Below are 21,173 nucleotides of genomic sequence, written 5' to 3' on the forward strand. Positions count from 1 at the left end.
CGATTTGCGGCCACACTAACCCTAATCCAATATGGTAATACCGATTTTAGCGCTACTTCTCTCGTTGAGGAGGAGTACAGAAACTGATTTAAAGAGCCCTTTATATCGATATAAAGGGCCTCGTAGTGTGGATGGGTACAGCGTTAAATCAGTTTAAACACGTAGTGTAGACCAGGCCTTAGCCTTTCTAATCTCCCTGAGCATTTCACAATCACTATCACCCTCCTGGTCAGGTGGTTTGTAGTGTATTCCTACTGCTGTACTCTTTATTTGGGGCAGTGGGCAGACCTATCAAAAGAGTGAGACATTCCTGCTTACTACTAGTCTTGGAGGTCACACCTTGGGTAGGTCAGAGTAACCCCTAAACCTCCAGGTCAGAGTCACAGCAAAGTCTTCATGGGCTGACGATGCAGAAGAACACATTAGTGTCAAGGGAGAGGATGGCAATGAAGCATATGCCTTGTGATAGCATATAAGGGTAACCTTCATTATATACCCAGTCACTGGACAATCACTTCACCCGGGGGCAGATTACTCATTTCAGATTTTTTTTTTTAAATGAGGAAATGTTAGAGATTGAGACATCAAAACTAGATGTGTTAGAACAAACTCAAGACTTTAATTATCACTAAGTCCTGGCACCTTTCTCTGGAGTACCTAGGACTAGCCACTGTCTGAGAGAGAGTACCAGGTTAGGTGGACTAGTGGTCTGATCCTCTATGGCAATTACTAAACCTAAAAAGGGGAAAAAATAGTGAGGTTTCCAAATGATTTACCACTTTTGGGTTTGAAGCTACTATGCTTTTTATCCTATACAGTATTCCTCCAGAACAATTCCATTATCAGAATAAAAGGGATCTTACGGCAAAAGCAAATAGCACCTTCTTTATTCCCTGCACACATATGACATAAGATTAAAAAATTATGCTACAATTCATCAAATTCAGACTGAGGTTGCTGTCTGCAGCAACCTAATAGGATGAATGAGACAAGATAAGGCTGACCAAAGATGACATTTTATTTTACAAATTTGTACTTAGTTTGGTCTATAGAAGGCAGCAGGAGTAATTTACTGACGTTTTGTATATTATATATATTAGCAGGATTTGGTAGTGTTTTAGTATTTCCTAAATTAAAAGGGAAAAAAACAGTTACTCACCTTTGTAACTGGTGTTCTTCAAGATGTGTTGCTCATATCCATTCCAGTTAGGTGTGCGTGCGCTGCGTGCATGATCATCGGAGAATTTTTACCCTAGCAACACCCAATGAGTTGGCTGTGGAGCCTCCTGGAGTGGTGCCTTAATGAAGCTGGATATATACCCCAGCTGACCCAGCGCCCCCTCAGTTTCTTCTTGCCGGCTACTCCGACAGAGGGGAAGGAGGGCGGGTTTGGAATGGATATGAGCAACACATCTCAAAGAACAACAGTTACAAAGGTGAGTAACCATTTTTTCTTTGAGTGCTTGCTCATATCAATTCCAGTTAACTAACTCCCAAGCCTTACCTAGGCGGTGGGGTCAGAGTGAGACGTTGCTGAGTGCAGAACCGCTGAACCAAATGTAGCATCATTTCTAGACTGCTGAACTAATGCGTAGTGAGCGGCAAAGGTATGTACCAATGACCAAACCGCAGCTCTACAGATCTCGTGAATTGGAACCTGGGACAGGAAAGCGGCCGATGAGGCTTGGGCCCTCGTGGAGTGGGTGGTGAGGCATGAGGTCGGGACACTGGCCAAGTCATAGCAAGCACGGATACAGGCCATGATCCAAGAGGAGATGCGTTGCAAGGAGACCAGTAGGCCTTTCATCCGGTCGGCCTCTGCAATGAAGAACTGGGTCATTTTCCTAAACGGCTTAGTATGCTTGATATAGAATGCGAGGGCCCTCCAAACGTCCAGAGAGTGCATATGTTGATCCTGCCGCATAGCGTGTGGCTTCGGATGAAAGACCGGGAGAAAAATATCCTGATTCACATGAAATGCTGATACCACCTTGGGCAGAAAGGCAGGGTAGGGGCAAAGCTGCACCTTGTATTTACGGAAAGCAGTGTACAGCGGCTCCGACGTGAGAGCTCTAATTTCAGATACGCATCTCGCTGAAGTGATGGCTACAAGGAAGGCTGACTTCCAAGACAGATGAAGGAGTGAGCAAATGGCCATTGGCTCAAACGGGTGTCCCATGAGCCTGAAGAGGACCCGGTTAAGGTCTCATGCCAGAACCGGTTGTCGCACTTACGGGTAGAGGCGATCTAAATCCTTCAGAAATCTAACGCTGGAGAAGACGGAGGAAGCATGTTCTCCTGGATGGAAAGCCGAGATGGCTGCCAGGTGCACTCTGACAGATGATATCACCAGGCCCTGCTGCTTTAGGGATAGGAGATAGTCTAGGATAAGGGGTATCGATGCCTGCAACAGGGGTGTGTCACACTGCTTGCACCAACAGGAGAAATGCCTCCGTTTAGCCAGGTACGTGGCTCGAGTCAAGGGTTTCCTGCTGCCTAACAGAACCTGCTGCACCGATTGTGAGCAGAGTAACTCTGACTGAGTTAGCCATGCAGCATCCACGCTGTAAGGTGGAGTGATTGCAGGTCAGGGTGACAGAGCCGTCCGTGGTCCTGTGAGATCAGGTTCAGCCACAGTGGGAGTGTGATCGGAGGCTCTACCAACAACTCCAGGAGTGTGGTGTACCAGTGCCGCCTGGGCCATGCTGGGGCGACCAGAATCATGCATGCCTTGTCCCTGCACAGCTTGAGTATGACCCTGTGGACCAATGGGAATGGAGGGAAGGCGTAGAAAAGCTGGTCTTTCCACAGAAGTAGGAAAGCGTCCGATAGAGAACCCTGAGAGCGCCCCTGGAGAGAACAGAACACTTGGCCCTTCCGATTGATGCGCGAGACGAATAGGTGGACCTGGAGAAACCCCCACCTCAGGAAGATGGAGTGGATGATATCTGGAAGAATCGACCGCTTGTGAGGCTGGAAGGACCTGTTGAGGTAGTCTGCCAGCGTATTCTGGACCCTTGCGAGAAATGACGCCATCAGATGTATCGAGTGGACTATGCAGAACTCCCACAGGCGAATGCCCTCCTGGCATAAGGGGGGACGACCAGGCTCCCCCTTGCTTGTTGATGTAGAACATGACCATGGTGTTGTCTCTGAGGAGTGCAACACAATGGCCATGTAGGTGCTTGCGAAATGCTTGACACACTAGGCATATTGCCATCAGTTCTTGTACATTGATATGCAGAGTCAGCTAGGATGTGGTCCACAGGCCCTGTGTTTGGAGCTCCCCGAGGTGGGCACCCCATCCCAGAGATGATGCGTCTGTGACCAGGTACAAGGAGGGTTGTGAGATGGTACTCCGTCGCACACCAGCGTGGGGTCCAGTCACCAATGGAGGCAAGTCAAAACCGATTCGGGGACAGTGACTACCATAACCAGGCTGTCTCGACCTGGTTGATAAAACTGTTGTAACCAGGCCTGAAGCGTGCGAAGCTGAAGTCTGGCATGCCTGGTTATATAAGTGGACGAAGCCATGTGCCTCAGAAGACTGAGCCATGTCTTTACCATGAAAGTTGGAAAGTTTAGGAGGCTGCCAACGATTCTCGCCAATGATGCTCGCCATCGACTGAAAGCATGCGGCCGGCAGGAGAGCGCGGGCGAGTCTGGATCCAGGACTGCCCCAATATTCTATTCGCTGGGTTGGTTCCAGAATCTACTTTCCGTTGTTGAGCAGGAGACCCAGCTGGAGGAACTTGCTTAGGGCAAATCGAACATAGGATTGAACTTGGTCCTTGGTTTTGCCTCGAATGAGCCAGTCGTTGAGATAAGGAAACACCTGGATTCGTTGACAAAGAAGGTAGGCTGCCACGATGGCCATACACTTGGTGAACACCCTGGGGGCTGTGGCAGGCTGAAGGGGAGGACAGCGAATTGATAGTGTTCATGATTGACCACAAAGCGGAGGAAGCGCCTGTGCGGCAGGTAAATCGCTATGTGGAAGTACGTGTCCTTCATGTCGAGTGCGGCGTACCAGTCCCCAGGATCCAGTGAAGGAATAATGGTCCCCAGTAAAACCATGTGGAACTTCAACTTTACTATGAATTTGTTGAGTCCGCGCAGATCTAGGATGGGTCGAAGCCCACCCTTGGCTGGGGGATTAGGAAGTAGCGGGACTAAAAACCCCTGCCCCTTAGCTCCGTTGGAACCTCCTCGATCGCTCCCAAGGACAGGAGCGTTTGGACCTCCTGTATAAGGAATTGCTCGTGAGAGGGTGCCTGAAGAAGGATAGGGAAGGAGGATAGGAGGGAGGGGAGAAAGAAAACTGGAGAGAATATCCCTTTTCCACCGTGTGAAGAACCCACCCATTCTGCGCTGGGTCGGCTGGGGTATATATCCAGTGCCATTAAGGTGCCACTCCAGGACTCCACAGCCGACCCACTGGGTGTTGCTAGGGTAAAAATTCTCCAACAATCGTGGATGCGGCGCTTGCACACCTAATTGGAATCTATATGAGTAAGCACTTGAAGAACTAATCTTTTGCAGTAGCTACAGTTCAAGAGTTAACCCTTCTTGTGCCAACTTTGATATTTTCCCCAGTCAGATAGATTTCTTCTTTGAAGTTCTTACATGTAGTCTGTTTTGTAGGTAGTTACGTTATTTGAAAGTTTCAACTGTAACCCAAACCTAAACAGTAAATACATACTGGCAAGTTTTTCCTAGGCCCCTGTGGCTTTGAATGTCAACAGTAAGTTTTAGCAAACAGAGTTGGTGAATATCAGTTTTATTTCTTACACACACATATGTGAACACACATAGTCTCTAGAGTTAAAAAAAAAAATAGTTTATTAATCTTCTCCTCAAACAAAAATCAACAAATAAATTAGTAGAAAATATACAGAGGAGCATGAAAGTTGAAAATTATCTCTCTGAAAAGTCTGTGGTATTCTTTCTGTTATCCTAGCCAATGGTGAATACCTCACCTTTCATGCTTCTCTCTGAACATTTTTTACTAGTTTATTTGTTGATATTTTTTTAAGAAGAAAATTAATGGACTATAACTTTTTTTTTAACCTCTAGAGACTGTATGTGTTCCTGTGTTTTAATAAAAGGTTGTAAAAGCAACATTCATTTATAACATTTGGAAGATTATTCATGGAAAAATTATGCAAAGGAAAAAACAGTATAATCCTCTGGGATATTAAAGATATGTGGTAAACTTTTCCAAATGCTCTTGCCACAGTTCTCTAAACAGCACTCATCACATTCTTCTGTTTCTCTCAAGTTACACAATGTAAACAGTTTTTTTAATAATGTTTTGATAGTTTTATACATTATTTTCTTGTACATGTCAGCATAGTCTTGACAATGATGTTGAGAAATAATGAAAACCAAATTTGCCTTTCTCCATGCCAGGTGACTGGAAATCCTGCTAAAAGTGCTTTGTCTCCCTGAAAGCCATAATGATAGAATAGCAATCATGGTAACAGTATGCACTAGGATAGGGGCCAAGGAGAATAAATAGGAGACTTTTCAGTAGCAGATGATCTCATTTAATGGAAAAGCACACCAAAAATCACTTGATCTCAACTGAATTTAGAGACTGGAACTTTACTGTTGAGCAACAAGGCTAGGCATTTGCAACACACCAAGCAGGGTCTGGGATAGCAGTCTACACTCTGAAATAAAACCTAATAAATTATATGAGCTTTATTCTTTTTACAGAGTAGTCTCTTGCTGGGGGTAATGTTGAACAACAGTTCTTTTTTTCAACCAAACCCAAGATTTTTTCGGTTGCTTCCCCCCCACCCCCCGGATTCCAAAGGCTATTTTTTAATTTGGAGGGAAGAAAAAAAACTGTTTCAGAAGAACGAAGCAACATTATATTGGTCAAACCTCCACATGAGAGTAATCTAATCACTAGATTAGAATAACATATAGAGTCATGTTTGAAGGTTAGGCAAAACAGCAAAGCTCTTTCAGGTTGGGGTAGTACCACATTCAAATCAGTAGTCTGCTCTGCTCCCCTTGTCAGTGGTGAAATTCACTGTTATTTCTATGGAAGCACTGTTGTTAGGGCTCTTAAATGATATGTTGAAAAGCAACCATGTTGTCAGTTTCAAAAAAGCACCTTGACGCTTTCTGGTGGAAAATCTCTCTTTATGATGTGTTTCTACAATGGCTAGCACAATGGGGTTGGAACCGCTTATGAACTACTGAAATACAGATGAATAATAATGGCCTGATTTTGATGTAAAATTCAGAGAGAGAGCCCTGCAAATCTGTGGATATTCACTTTATATCCAGGGATATCTGCATCTGGATGTGGATATCAGACAATATTTGTGGATCGTGGATCAGATGCAGATACAAATTTTGTATCCACATAGGGCTCTATTCATAGGCATTCATCTCTGATTGTGCATATGCTAAAAAAGCAGCTGTGTTGCAAAATTCACTGTGAAGAACACCCGTTTCCACATGTATGAAAATAAGAGTTGGGCCAATGGGCTCTGTTTTCAAAGGGTAACTTAAGCCCCTCTTTACTATTAGTAAGAGTTGTGCAGCCAAATCCTTGAGTTCGCCACTGAAGAATGATTCACTTCTCATGGTCAGCATTAGGGAACTGAGACTCTTAATAGTCACATACAAGTCTGACAGCTTACTCCTGTGTGCAGGCATTATTATAGCTGGAGCGCTATAGGTTGCATGAGCATTATTATCATTATAGCCAGCTGTTTTCCTTCTCTTGAAACTTTCGTTAACTGTCACAGGCCTTGTGTCTGCCTGAAGGTGACATTTTTTGAAAGTTGGAGCAAATACAAATATTTCCTCCTTTGGGGTAAAAAATATATATTTTCCACATTATAAAAATATAATTGTAATTTTTTAAAATAGCACTAACACCAACAGCTGAAATTGGAAAGCTTGAATTTAGCAGCGGTTTAACCTTCACTGGCACGAAGTGGATTTGAGTCTTCCAGTGAAAAATTGGTTTTGTTTTCATGGAGTTAAGGTTCAAAAGTGTCTTTGTATAGTGTAAGTATGCTATCATACAGTGGATATGATTTTTTTAGCTCCTTTTACCAGTGGTCTAAGGAGAGAAAGCTGCATTATGTATTTATATAGAGCTGATCTACGTGTGCAGTGAATGTGTGCAGCTTCTGGGCTCTGCATTGATTCGGACTTTTATTCACAAGACCAAGCTTTGTTGATTGATACAATGCTGGTGAGATTTAACTGAATAATTCATGGATCCACGGTTGCAGACCTTTCCTGGGGAAATTTTCTTCCAGTTACAAAGCCCTGTGTTACAACAGTACTGGATAAAAAACATGCTGGGTGCATTGATTTCTGGAGTTGAGTCAAAAATGGCATCTTAAGATCTGGATTTGCACTGGGTTAAATTGGGTTCAAGTTTTAACTGTATGCCATAAAAGTTTTATGAGCTGTTTTTGGCTTAAAAGCTTAGAAATGTCTTGGTAAACTCTTTCAGTCTTTTGTTTGTTTTTCATTTGTATGCATGTATCATTACTAATCTGTATTTGCAATCAATTTAGAGCTGATGCATTTTATTCTGCAAAATCCAAGAAAAAGCCAGATTCTGCAGAAATTGATGTTGGTGATTCAGTAGGGAATATCTTTTCTTCCAAGTCAATACTGACCTCAGTGTTCCAGCATTATACCCGGTTGTACTATGCTGCTGGAGGGGTCATCTGTAAAATAGGATGTTAAATGGAGGTTCTAGCCATTTATGGATGAAAACTAAGGATAATTGTTTACAAGTTCAGTGCTAAATTTCATTAACAGTAGCAATTTTACATTAATTCATAACATGTTCTATTCTCCTTTCAAGAACTATTTCTAAGAATTTATTGAAAAATAAGCAGATCAAAAGAAGAGGCTGCTCAAAAACAGGTTCCCAATCCATCATTACTTTCTAATCTAAATGCTTGTACTGTATAAGTAGCTTTTACTGGTACGCTAAAAAGTGCCGGACAGTTTCATTGCAGTAAGACAACTATGGTCTGTAGAGGATTAAAATGATTGACAAAAATGGATCAAATTACTAGATGCTAACTATATTCAGTTACAAGCAGAAACCAACGTATTTCATACAAGTATAGGAATCCTGAAATGAGCTCCAGTTGACTGAACATCTGAGGGATTAGAGTACAGTGAACAGCACCCATATTGGTTTGGCGGATATTCATAATCATCTTCATTATAGAAGTTTTTTGTACCAGGCAATAAAGCAGGGCCTGCAGTATTACTTTCACTGGATATTTCTAGTTGATCATCCTTAAATTATTTGTCAATAATGGAATGTAATAGGGTCCACTAATGTTTGAAGAAAGCATCTCTCAAAGCATTACTTCTAAATAATAAATAAGAGAGAAGAACTCATATTCAGACAGGGAATTTATACTGTTGTTTGATAGTTAATTTAACTTATCTTGGCTTTGTAGCTTTGATTACATTCAGTCTGTACATTGTGAATGACTGCAGAAATTAATAACAGGACTTCTATGGGTTTTATTTGCAAGTTTCCAATTTTTTTCTGTATGTAAAGGAATAAAATACCAGAAGGCAAGTCAATATATGCATTTGATTCTCAAATGTTGCCTTTCGAGCCACACTGTATAAAGGAAGAAGCATGCCAATATGAACATGTCTTGTAGTGTAATAGTGTTCCGACCCTTATTAGTTACAGCAAACACAAAAAGCAATAGTTTTTGGGTTTCATTTAAAAGGAATCACTTCTTCTACTGACCCACCTCCCCCCAAAAGAAACTATAAATAATCTACTAAGAAGGTGTCAATCCCCTCCTAAAAGAAGAGCAGGAATTTCCTGTAGGGAGAAGAAACCGCATTTTCTGGGTTCTGTCTCTGCTCAGCATCCTGGACAGTTTGATGAAATATGCATTACTTTCTTTTAAATTTGACTGAATTTACTGCTGGGGACTGAAATTCTCTATTCATCCATCGAATAGTTACAGCACTGGCAGCAGCCATACAAGCCTCTCCACCCTATCTTACCTCTCAGGATAACCTGTTTCCTGTTCATTTAGTAGTCTCACTACAGATACTACCATTAGGGAGATCAGTTGTGATATGGACCAGTTCATCAGGCACTGGAATTAGACAATAACCTCCTTTCACCAGATGGCATTCACCCAAGAGTTCTGAAAGAACTCAAATGTGAAATTGAGGAACTATTAACTATGGTTTGTAACCTGTCCTTCAAATCAGCTTGTGTACCCAATGACGGGAAGATAGCTAATGTAACGCCAATACTTAAAAAGGGCTCTAGAGGTGATCCCGGCAATTACAGACTGGTAAGTCTAACGTCAGTACTGGACAAATTAGTTGAAACAATAGTAAAGAATAAAATTGTCAGACACATAGAAGAAAATAAATTGTTGGGCAAAAGTCAATATGGTTTTTGTAAAGGGAAATCATGTCTTACTAATCTATTAGAGTTCTTCGAAGGGGTCAACAAACATGCGGACAAGGGGGATTCAGTGGACGATAGTACTCAGATTTTCCAGAAAGCCTTGACAAGGTCAGTGAACTGCACCAAAGGCTCTATGTAAATTAGCTGTCATGGATAAGAAAAGAAGATCTTTCCTGGATTGAGAACTAGCTAAAGATCAGAACCCAATGGAGGAATAAATGTAAAATTTCTCAGGAACGAGAAGGGTAATGGGTGCTGGTTCCCGCAGGATGTCAGACCTAGGCAATCCTATTCACTTATTCAAAAATGATCTGGGAGAAAGGGGTAAAAGTGAGGTGGCAATAGTTTGGCAGATGATACAACTGCTCAAGGATAAGTTTAAGACCAAAGCAGAACTGTGACAAACTTCACAAAAGATCTCAAAAACGAGAGTATGGCACAAAAGGCAAAGAGTAATTTAATGTGGTGAAATGAGTAAAGTAATGCCATTGGAAATACCCAACTAATACATACAATATATGGGCTATATTAGCTACAAGCTCAATCAGGAGAGAGCTTTGGAGTCAATTGTGATAGGTCTCTGAAGACAAGTCCCGCAGGTGTGCAGAAGCAGTCAAAAAGCACAGGATGTAAATCATTAAAAAGAGAGTAGAGAATAAGATTGAGAACATCTTGTTGCCCTTATAGAAATCGATGGTACACCACATCCTTGAAACTGTGTACAGACTGTGATGGTCTCCTCTTCAAAAAAGATATACTTGGCATTAGAGTTCAAGAAGTTGGGCACTGGCGGCGTGGGGAGTGTTGTGAGCAGGCTTTTGTAGGCATGGGGCGCAGGGTGCTAGTTTGGGGGGTCGGGGGTGCGGTGGTTTTGTGCGGGTTTGGGGGGTTGGGGGGGTTCTGTGCAAACTGAAATGATTAAGGGGTTTTGGAACGGGTCCCACGTGAGGAGAGATTAAGAGGTTAGGACTTTCAGCTTGGACAAGAGGAGAATAGGGGATAGATAGAGGTATATAAAAGTCATGAAGTGGTAGTGGGAAAAAGTGCATAAGGAAAATTTATGTTACTTGTTCCATAATATATAGAACTAGGGGCCACCAAATGAAATTAACTGGGCAGCAGGTTTAAAACAAATAAAAGGAATTCTTCTTCAGACAGTGCAACAGTCAACCTGTGGAACTCCTTGCCTGAGGAGGTTGTGAAGGCTAGAACTATAACAGAGTTTAAAAGAGAGCTAGATAAATTCATGGAAGTTAAGTCCATTAATGGCTATTAGCCAGGATGGATAAGGAATGGTGTCCCTAGCCTCTGTTTTCAGAGGGTGGAGATGGATGGCAGGAGAGAGATCACTTGATCATTACCTGTTAGGTTCACTCTCTCTGGGACACCTGGCATTGGCTACTGTCGGCAGACAGGATATTGGGCTGGATGGACCTTTGGTCTGACCCAGTGTGGCCATTCTTATATTCTTATGTTCACAAGACAGATGAAATAGCAATGACTGTCAGTCACTATGAGATGGTCAGATCTGAACTGGTGCCCTAAGATGAAAGGCCCCATATCCCCCTTCCACTTTCACCCTCCCCCACAAGCCAGCTATTCCTCAACATGAGTCTGATTGGAACAAGTGCTTTAGAGGTGAAAGGCCTCATAACCTATCCCCAATCTGAGTTATCCACTCCTCGTGGATACATTAAGAAGCGTTTCACCATTTTTTTAACCAGGTTTAGTTTTTAGTGTCATAATATCTGCTCGATCTGAGAGCTCTTTTAGTCTCCTCAAAAGGAATTATAATTAGGGCTCCTTGTGTGTCATGGGGGTTGCAGAAGTCACGGATTCCGTGACTTTTTGCAACCTCCGTGACTTCTGCAGCAGCTTGTGTGGTGACCAGACAGCAAGTGTGAAAAATCGGGACAGGGCTGGGGGGTAATAGGAGCCTATATAAGAAAAAGCCCTAAATATCAGGACTGTCTCTATAAAATCAGGACATCTGGTCACCCTAGGGCCGCCCAAGTAGCTGGCTCTGGGGCCTGCTGCTCAGGTGGCCCGAGAGACAGCCACACCTGAGGCTGCTGGAGTGGCTCTGCAGCCAATCACTTGGGTGGCCCTGCAGCCAGCTGTACTGGCTACTGCTGGAGCAGCCATGGGGCTAGCCTCTCTAGCCTCTGCTCAGATGGTCCAGGCTGCTGGCAGTCCCTAGGGTGGCCAGAGCAGCTGCTGCTGGTGGCCCTCAGCAGTGACCGGTGCTGGCAGTCCCCAAGCGGCTGGAGCAGCCAGTGCTGGCGGTCCCTAGCAGCAGTCCCCATGCGGCTGGAGCAGCTGCTGCTCAGCAGACCCTGGGCAGCTGGTGCTGTTAGCCCCGGTGTGGCCCCCCAGTGCACACCCATCCAGCAGAGGCCCACCCCATGTTTTAGTCATGGGTATTTTTAGTAAACGTCATGGACAGGTCACAGGCCGGTGAATTTTTGTTTATTGCCCATGACCTGTCCATGATGTTTACTAAAAATACCCATGACTAAATCATAGCCTTAATTATAATCATTGCAACTTTAAATCTTAATATTTTTGTTCAAGGAATTCTGTTTATTCACAATCTTGTGAATTGCACCCTCTGCTGCCTTAAGAGGGTACTATTTCCAAGAGTGTGACTGTACAGAAGAAACCCTTAATGAAATATATTTAATGTGATACGTAATCTCTTTCTCCTTGTTTTGATAGGCATAGCACTTGAAACTATAAGTTATTTAAAATACTTAGAGCCACATTCTGCCCGAGATATTTGTGCACAACTTTGATCAACTTCACAATGACTTATTCATGACTATCTCAGGATGGAATCTTCCCTTGTTCATTTTCTGAGAGAAAGTTGTTTTGATTTTTTTTCATACAGTGGATTGCTACAGACTAAGACATTTAATTGCTTTGAGCTAACTGACTTTTCACATTAGAAAAAAAAGAAAAGTTATCAAGAACTTAGACCTTCAGAACTGTGAAGTTTTAGAAGATTTTTAGTTATATTTTGAGATCCTATTGTATAGCAACCATGCATAAATGACTTTTTATCATGAGACTTGCATTGTTAAATTGGAAACTACACTATAGCAACAACTAAATCTTTTTTGATTTCTAGATCTGCAGAAAGGAAGTTGAATTCATCTTTGTGTTAAACAACTGTGAATTGCATTGAACTATCATATATACATATTGTAATAGAATGTACGCTGAGGGAGAGATTTCCTTGACCAAAGTTAAAACCCCTTATGTTATTTACAAGAGATTAAGTGAAATAGAAACTTTGGTAACTCAGCATTGTAGCAAGGACAAACACAACAGAGAACTCATTCAGACGAGCATTGGGAAAAAAAGGCTAAGACAGGATCAGATAAATTCTCTCTTTGTGTGTACTCACCAAACGATGATCCAGTAAATGATATGTCTAAAGTGTTTGTTTGTTTCTTGTCTTTTGGTTATAAGGACCAATGTCATCTCTCTCCTTCCACAATATTGGTTTGTCCCTAAGCAGTTTCTTTGTCCAACTAAAGAGTGGGATAAAAGCTGCCCTTGCCTGCTCCTGGGATGCTGAACAGACAGTTTTCCCATTGCTGACATGGAGCAGCCATTGCAATTTGCTCCTACTGATGGCACAGCTCATGGTGGCATCTTTGAGCCTGTAGTATGGAGAAATTATAATGTAAATAGTCTTTCACCAAGGTCTATCTAAAATAAAAAAGTAAAACTCCAGGCTGACGGCTGGACTGGACAGTAAAAAGTCCTGGATCTATTTTATATCAACTCTTTTCCAGTTAGCAGCTCCCTCTTATTAATGGATGCACTGTTCTTTCTTGAGGAAGCAACTGCTCTTTGACTCACTACAGTCTGCGCCATGAGCTCTCAGGCCAAAGCAGGAGAAACTGTTGTGGAACAAATCCTATGCCTGTCCTGTTCATGGTGTTTGGTCTGTGTTGCAGATGCCCAGCTGTTCCTGATATTAGCCTTTTTCCAAACCCAACTCTTACACTATGCAGTGGAATGTACCTCTGCCTCAGTTTAGGAGCATTTTAAACCAAAGCTCCTCTGTATGGGTGCTGAAGGCACCTATTTATTTCCAGCACATACAGGCATCCAGAAGTTTTTCCTCCAAACCAAAAAGACATCTCAGCTGTAAACTTGGAGTGAGGAGAGGGGGAGGTTTGGTCAGTTAGACATGGCTTTTCATATCACAGAATTTCCATCACAATTGGCCCCCAGGGGCCATTTCAGCAGAAAGGCCACATATGCTAAGCTCTCCTCAAACCCTCAAGAAGTGTTCTCTGTGGAATATTGTACACTGCTGCTGCCTGAACTGTACCTGGACTGGGGACAAGCTGAGCAGCCTCTTTCCAAGGCCATCCCTTTAGAATCTGTCACCAGTGTTAAAGTCACAACTAAACAGTTTACTGTGAAACAAAGAACAGCCTCAAGTGCAGTGACCTACCTCTAAAGACATAAGAAGTTGCTAACTATGTTTTTCTCTGCTTCCTGGCCAAGAGCACTGCAAGCCTCTTGCGGACAGCAGTCAGGAGGAGGGAGGAGAGTAGCCTTGCATAGTCACCACCCTGACTATGGACCCTGATAAAATCTGGGAAATGAGAAGGAGGATAATTTTCAGTGAGACTTTCCTAAATTCCCAAAGATCACAAATAATTGAGAAATAACACATCTGTCTGGCTGTAAGCTACATGAAAAGTCCCCGCTTTCTCTCAGATATTCATGCTATGAGTCAATATGAGCAAACTGTTTACAGCTGGATGGGGTTTCGAACCAAATTCAGAACATATGTTTTCTTAGACATTACTGCTTACCTCTGAAGCACAAACTGACTTTATGGCCGTGCAAGTGATGTGTTGGCAAATCCCACAGTTGTAAGTGGCCAAGACTTTTTGTGGGAGTCTGTCATTAAAAATATGTGCAGGAATGTTTTGAGGATGACTTCCATTTCCATTTTGCTTTAACTGGATGGATCCTTTATAGAAACAAATGGTGTAACCCAGTAGGAAAGAGATGCTATTTCATAAATGCAGCTGCCTTTTGAGATCTGTAACAATTCAGTTTAAGTAGTGGCTGTTTAATCATGAGACCTTATTTCTGAAAGTCTGCTGGATTTCTGAGCCCTCTCAAAAACAAAGAAAACAACCAAAACCAGCCCCTGAAATTTCTGTTTTTTTGCATCAGTTCAGCATTAATTTTTTTCTATTTTTAGGTACATCAGAGGTGTCAGCAACTGTGAGGTTCAGCAGGAGACCAACTTGTCCGGATGCCTCAGTGGCAGCCAGCCTCCCAACCGCTCCTGTACCAAGACACAGGAAGAGTCACAGCCTGGGAAACAAGTGGGTGCTCCACACTGTCCCCGCCTCTGTCAGTTCAAGCATCATTAGGGATTAATCCAGCAGTTGAAAGTTCTTAGATATTTCAGACAGTTTTCCTCTTATGCCCCTCTCCCATTTCTAGTCCTATAAGAGTGATTCAGGCGTTAGTTTGTGTGCTTCAGGATTTTCCAGAAAGATGTCTTAACGCATTTCTGTTGGTTTGACTGATACCATGCTTCCTGCTAGTGCCAGCAAAAATTGGCAATACTCACTTCAGTGCCATTCTTATACTATCCACTTTGATTTGTGTGAATGTCTGATGTGCATAACAGATTTTTAACATCTCAATGATCCATCCAAGGAACATTACAATCTCTTTGGCACCCACTACTGTTCAGAAAAGTTGTGGCCTTTCTGCACTGTATTAGCTGAATTGTATGGGTTAGAGAGAGACTCCTTTACCATTTACTGAGAAAACTCAGATCAGTGACAGCATCTCCTTTTCAATTAAAGTTTCTACATCTACCCAATTTTACAAGTGGATGGACTGTGGCAGAAAGCTCATGTGACTTGTCTAGTGTCACACAGTGTTCGTTGATTAGATTAATTGAGGATTCATTCAGCAATGAATTAGCTGCAGAGCATCCAGTCTTCTATCTATGCTTCTCATCACTAGATTACACAGCCTCTGTACAGTGAGGAGTCAGAGCAAATAAATTAAAAGTAATAAATTCCCATCTGCACAAATACAAAAGTTGTTACCCATACACGCTACTAAATCCAAAGCCTGATTAGGTTTTTATGCAGCTTATGTACGAGCAGTAGGAAAATGTGAGAAGTCCCATTTAACTGCATGCTACTAAAGAACTTATTGACATTTATGATCATTGTATGGTGAGGCAAAGTCTGAGTGGAAAAAATGGGAGTGAATGGATGTTATCAGATTACGTTAGAGCTTTTGCTTTTTCTTTCCGAATTTTCCAGTATGATGTGTCAGTTCAGTGTGGTTGAAAGTAAAAGTGCAACGTTTCCAACAGAGAAGCCACGCCACCTGCTGGATGACAGTGTCCTAGAATCCCACAGTCCTGTCAGAAACCACACTCTAAACTCAGTTTTCACCAATGGAATTTCCATAGGTAAGAACTCTATGGCTTGCTGAATTCTCTGCTTGTCTGTGTCTGCTCCACCTCTCAACTGCCCAGAGGCCTTGTGAACCCACTCAGTTTTTGTGCCGCTTAGCTCAACTCATCTACACAGATTTATTCTCCCCTGCTAGAAATTGTCTTGTTAGAACAAGATAGAGAGGGTCTGGGGGAAGTTCTGCCAATGTCCATGCTGTAGATATATGGGATGTCAAACCAGCACTTTTTACCACCAAAAAGTTCACTAATGAAATGAGAATAAATGTGAGAGCTATTTTTGCACAAGACCCATGTTTTTAACCTGTATTAGTGTAAAGTGAGGGTGGCCTGGGGATTCTCCTATAATGAAGGCATTACCAGGAGCAGATAGGAAGCAGAGTAACCTGAACAAACCACAGTAAAAAGAAAGGTTTCAGAGTGGTAGCCGTGTTAGTCTGTATCAGGAAAAAGAACGAGGAGGCCTTATGGCACCTTAGAAGTTTTTTTTGTTGGAGTATTGTGACTTTGGCAATACTCCAACAAAAAAACTTCAAGAACTCCAACGAGAGACTGCAGAATTGGAATTAATTTTCAAACTGGACACCATTAAATTAGGCTTGAATAAAGACTGGGAGTAGATGGGTCATTACACAGAATAAAACCTATTTCCCCAAGCTAATTTTTCCCCCTACTGTTGTTCACACCTTCTTGTCAACTGTTGAAAATGGGCCATCCTGATTATCACTACAAAAGTTTTTTTTCTACTGCTGATAATAGACCACCTAAATTGATTACTCTCATTTTAGTTAGTATGGCAACACCCATTTTTTTCATGTCCTCTGTGTATATATATATCTTCCTACTGTATTTTCCACTGCATGCATCTGATGAAGTGGGTTTTAGCCCACGAAAGCTTATGCTCATATAAATGTTAGTCTCTAAAGTGCAACAAGTACTTCTCATTCTTTTTTTTGGTAAAAAGAAAGAAGATCATTAGTGCAAGATGCTTTTAAGGATGTAGGAACTGTTTAAAGAAGCCTACTGTCAATAATTAGAGCCATAAAACCTTGTCTAGTCTTTTACTGGTTTACTGTAGCTCAAGTCTAGATGGAAGAAAATCAAAATAACTTATTCAAGGTAGGAAAAATTGGGGTTTTCAATCTGCGGTTTTGAGGAAATTAATCTGAAACAAATGTCCATTCTAAAGGCAGAACTGTGCAATAGGGTCGTTTAAATTAGTCACCTGATCCTTCTGACCTTTGTCTCAGTTCTGGTTTGTTGTAAAGGAAAGCTGAAGAAAAAAGATTAACTTCTTCATTCACTGGTGTATTCCTCATGAAAATGTCATTGTTATGCTGCTTGCAAAAGCAAATTGGCCTTAAAGTTAAGGCTGACAGGTTCCTTCCCAGACTAACATGTCAAGATGTCTTGTGATTAAATCAAATATGAAATCTACATCGTTTCAGCCAGAGGCTGAATCGTCGAAATTTAATTTACCTTACTCTTGCCATCTTACTAGCAGCTGCTAGCATATCACATAGTAATACTCCTGAGGGCATTCTGCACCAAAACATTTAAAAATTCTGCACCAAAAAAATTAAAAATTCTGTGCACAATATTTTAAAATTCTGCAAGTTGTATTTGTCAATAAATAAATGCAGAGGCTCCAGCATGGCAGTGGGGAGCACAGGCCACTAGCTGCACAATGGAGGAAGATCACCCTGCAACCCCCAAGACACGGACTCAGTGGTGAGGCTGCACCCAACCCTGACACAGCACGAGGCCTGGGCCTGTCCCAGAAACACCCTGGGGCCCTGCCCCTCTGTGCTAGGCACACCAGTTGTGGGCAGGCAGGCTCAACCAGGCAGGATCCAAGTGTGGGGGGGATTCAGGTGTAGGGTAAGAGGATTCTGTGTGGGACAATCTGGGTGCAGGCAGCTCAGTGGGTGGGGGGCTAGGTGGGGGGGGTCTGGATGCACAGGGGCTTGTTGTGGGGGTCCAGGGGGAATGGGACTCTGCAGGAGTTTCCAGATGAAGGTTCTTGGGGCTCAGCGGAGGGGTCTGACTTGGTGGGGTAGGGCCTGGTTGCAGCTAGTTGGCGGTCAGTGGTGTGGAGGCCTGGATGTGGAGGCTCAGGGTGGTGCAGGGGGTGCTGCATCAGGGTGTGGGTTTGAGTACAGGGAGCTCAGTGAGGGGCAGTCTGGGTGAAGGGGTGGGGTCCAGAGGTGGGGGTCTGGGTGCAGGAGGGCTCCGGGTGCAGGTGTTGAGGATCAGTGGGGTGGGGTTCAGGTATGGAGGGATAGGGGGCTTCTGGATGTACCTGGTGGAGCTTGCAGGGGTTTCTGGGTATGCGAGGTCTGGATGCACAGGGGTAGGGTGGATGGGGGAACAGCTCCCTGTTCAGTAACCCCTCCTCCCACAGCTGAAGAGTGATGGGGGCAGGCAGCAGGGGAAGATGCTGAGCTTCCTGCAGCTGGGGGAGGTTTCTGGGGGTGGGTCTGACACAGGCCCAGCCACTCCTTGTAGGGGAAGAGGATGGTCCCATCCTCTCCTGCCTCCAGCACAGGCGGGACTAGCAGCTGATCCCGGCTCAGGGTAGAAGCCACTGGCTGGTGTGTCCCTAGCCCCATGGTGATTTACCTCTCTGCCGGCTGCACTGGGTGCCTGAAAGGTTGTACCTGCGTTGCTTGGGAATGGTGCGTGACTAATTTTGTAGCTTCCTTTGCTTCCCTCTCAGAAAGTCATTTTTCTGCAGGGAAGCAAAAAAATCTGTGTGGGATATGAATTCTGCCAGTGGTGCAAAATTCCCCCAGGAGTAACACAGGGCCAATAAGTCTGGCCTGTGTGAGACAAGTGCTTCAATAGGGTTCTACAGAAGAAGGATTCTGGTGGAAGCAGGGTTTTATGGGCATAAAGGTGTGACTATGGACTTATCTACACTGGATTAGTCCACACCAGAGGGGTGTAAATTCTAGTGCGCACTAGTGTGTCGCAAACTAACTGGCATATGTGGACCCTGCTGCCATGCATTAAAAGTTCTCTAGTGCTTGTTTAATGTAGTCATGTTTCGAACAGTACTAAGAAGCTGCACGGTGGTCAACAGAAAGCCAGTATCACAACCAGGCTTGAGTAGTCAGACCTAGTGGTCATAGCCAAATCAAGCCAAGAGCTGGAACCATAATCAGGAATTAAGTCAGAGGTTGGAGCAAGAATCAAGAGTCAAGCTAGGGGTTGGAGCCAGAATCAGAGGTTGGACCAGGAATCAGCATCAGAGTCACAAATCAAGCCAGGGTAAGAGCCGGAGTCAGGAGTCTCGAGCCAGGGCTGGAGTCAGATGCCAGGGTCAGGGATCAGGAACCAGGAACAGGACAAGGAAGCAGGATCCAGGGACAAGTCAGAAAAGCAGGGCTTAATAGTCAGGTGAAAAGGCAGGCTCTGATGTAGCAGCCAGCCAGGAATTCACCCTGTTGCAGAGACCACTTCCTGGGTCTCCTTCTGGTTTAAATAGTGCAGCTGAACCAATGGAAGAGCATGAGCCCTCCAGTCAGGACACCCGTGGGTGGTACCTCTGATGGGACCAGGGTTCCATTAGTCTCTCAGCCCCTAGCTACTAGCAGGGTACTAGGTGGCAGCCAGAATGCAAAGGCTGCCTGGGGAACTGCAGACCCAGGTTTAAGACCTGTGGATCCTCACAGGCACTTCCTTATGTGATTTAGCCTATCCCCATAGTAGAAAGGAGATGGACAGGCCAGAAGTACAAGAAGAGCTTGGGATTTTCACTAAACTTCTGAATTCACCTTAACCAAGAGGTAAATGCAGGACTGAGAGACAACCCACTCTGCTTTATACTAAGCATTAGCAAGTCACTCATTGACAGATTATCACAAAATCTGTTTCTGCACAGCTGAGGCTGCATTTCAGTCAGATGGCTATTCCAGGGTCAACGGTAAGGTAGGAGTGACATGAGGAGGACAGGAGACCATTGATGTAAATGGCATCAAGCTAACATCACATGGTTCCAAACAGTGACACAGGACTAATATGTTCTCCATGTTACAAATTCTGTTGCTTGATAAAAAGGCAGTGACTCTCATCTTTAATAGCTTTATTTTAATTTTTAAATGGGGTAGAAATAATCCAAGGTCACTCTACAGGCCTGACTTTATTCTGTCTTCCTGCAGTATTGAAGTTCTGTAGGAGAACAGCAGCATGAAAATTAAAACAAAAGGACATATTTAAACATTGTATATTTAAAATCAGCAGCAGCCGCCCATTCATCGGAACTACATAGTGACAGGAAGTAGCATGCAATCTATTTCTGAAGTCATATTTTATCCTGATCTCTAAAGATTGGAACTTTCAGACCTAGCTTCAGTGATCAGTTTCCATAGTACTGTGTCAAAATTCTCCTAGTGATTCCACCGTTCTTGCAATTTTAATTTTCCTTGAGCTTTTCACTTATCTATATTCGTCCTTTTCTAGGAAGTAGTGAAAGTTCAGAATTTAGTGAGGAGCTGTCTTCAGGGCTTGAAAGGTGAGTTATAACTCAGTGTCTTCATTTTTCCTCACTCAATACCACATAAAATCACTAAGGGGCTAGTTGTTTTTAGGGGCTAAGAAACTGTTACAATTGCCAAAAGAGGGATATTCCAGTAACAGGAAAAAATTTGAATCAGGAGATCCTTCTCAAATCATTGATAACTAATTCTTAGGAAGAGAAATGACAAACATTTTGAAAAGAAATGCATCATAAAAATATATATTTTGGATTTAGAAAATTCAAAATATAAAACTGCTACTCAACATCAGTGGCAGAATCTGAACGTATAATTATAATTTGATTACTACCTTGTTATCAAACTTAGGTTTGTGTGGACCATATTGCTGAAGGGTCTTCAATGTAGCGGAGAAAAGCAGAAGGAGATCCAATGGCTGGAAGGTGAAGCTAGGCAAATTCAAACTAAAAAAAGGGCAAATTGTTGATACTGTGAGGGTAATTAACCATTGGGACAACTTAGGCTACGTCTACACTGCACGATTATTTTGAATTAGCTTAAACCGATATTACAAAACAGATCTAATAAAATTGGTTTAGCGCGTCCACAGTGGGATCAGGAAATCGACTGTTTGCGTCCATGGTCCAAAGCTACCATCGATTTCAGGAGCGGTGCACTGTGGGTAGCTGTTCCTCAGCTATCCCATAGTTCCCACTTCCGTGTTGAGAGCACAGTGCCTGATGGGGCAGAAAACACT

General features: G+C 43.1%; 1 protein-coding gene across 4 annotated transcripts in view; it reads left to right on the forward strand.

Moving 5' to 3' along the window:
• RALGPS1 (Ral GEF with PH domain and SH3 binding motif 1) overlaps positions 1-21,173 on the forward strand; it is a 360,828-nt gene that overhangs the window by 301,631 nt on the left and 38,024 nt on the right. For all 4 annotated transcript variants that reach the window (XM_075060472.1, XM_075060470.1, XM_075060469.1 and 1 more), the window contains 3 exons: positions 14,694-14,820; positions 15,784-15,935; positions 20,403-20,454. In XM_075060472.1, coding sequence (XP_074916573.1) covers positions 14,694-14,820; positions 15,784-15,935; positions 20,403-20,454 — 331 coding nt within the window. The remainder of the gene's footprint in view (positions 1-14,693; positions 14,821-15,783; positions 15,936-20,402; positions 20,455-21,173) is intronic.

Source organism: Chelonoidis abingdonii, chromosome 24 (genome assembly GCF_003597395.2).
Source record: "Chelonoidis abingdonii isolate Lonesome George chromosome 24, CheloAbing_2.0, whole genome shotgun sequence".
Taxonomy (NCBI): Eukaryota; Metazoa; Chordata; order Testudines; family Testudinidae; genus Chelonoidis; species Chelonoidis abingdonii.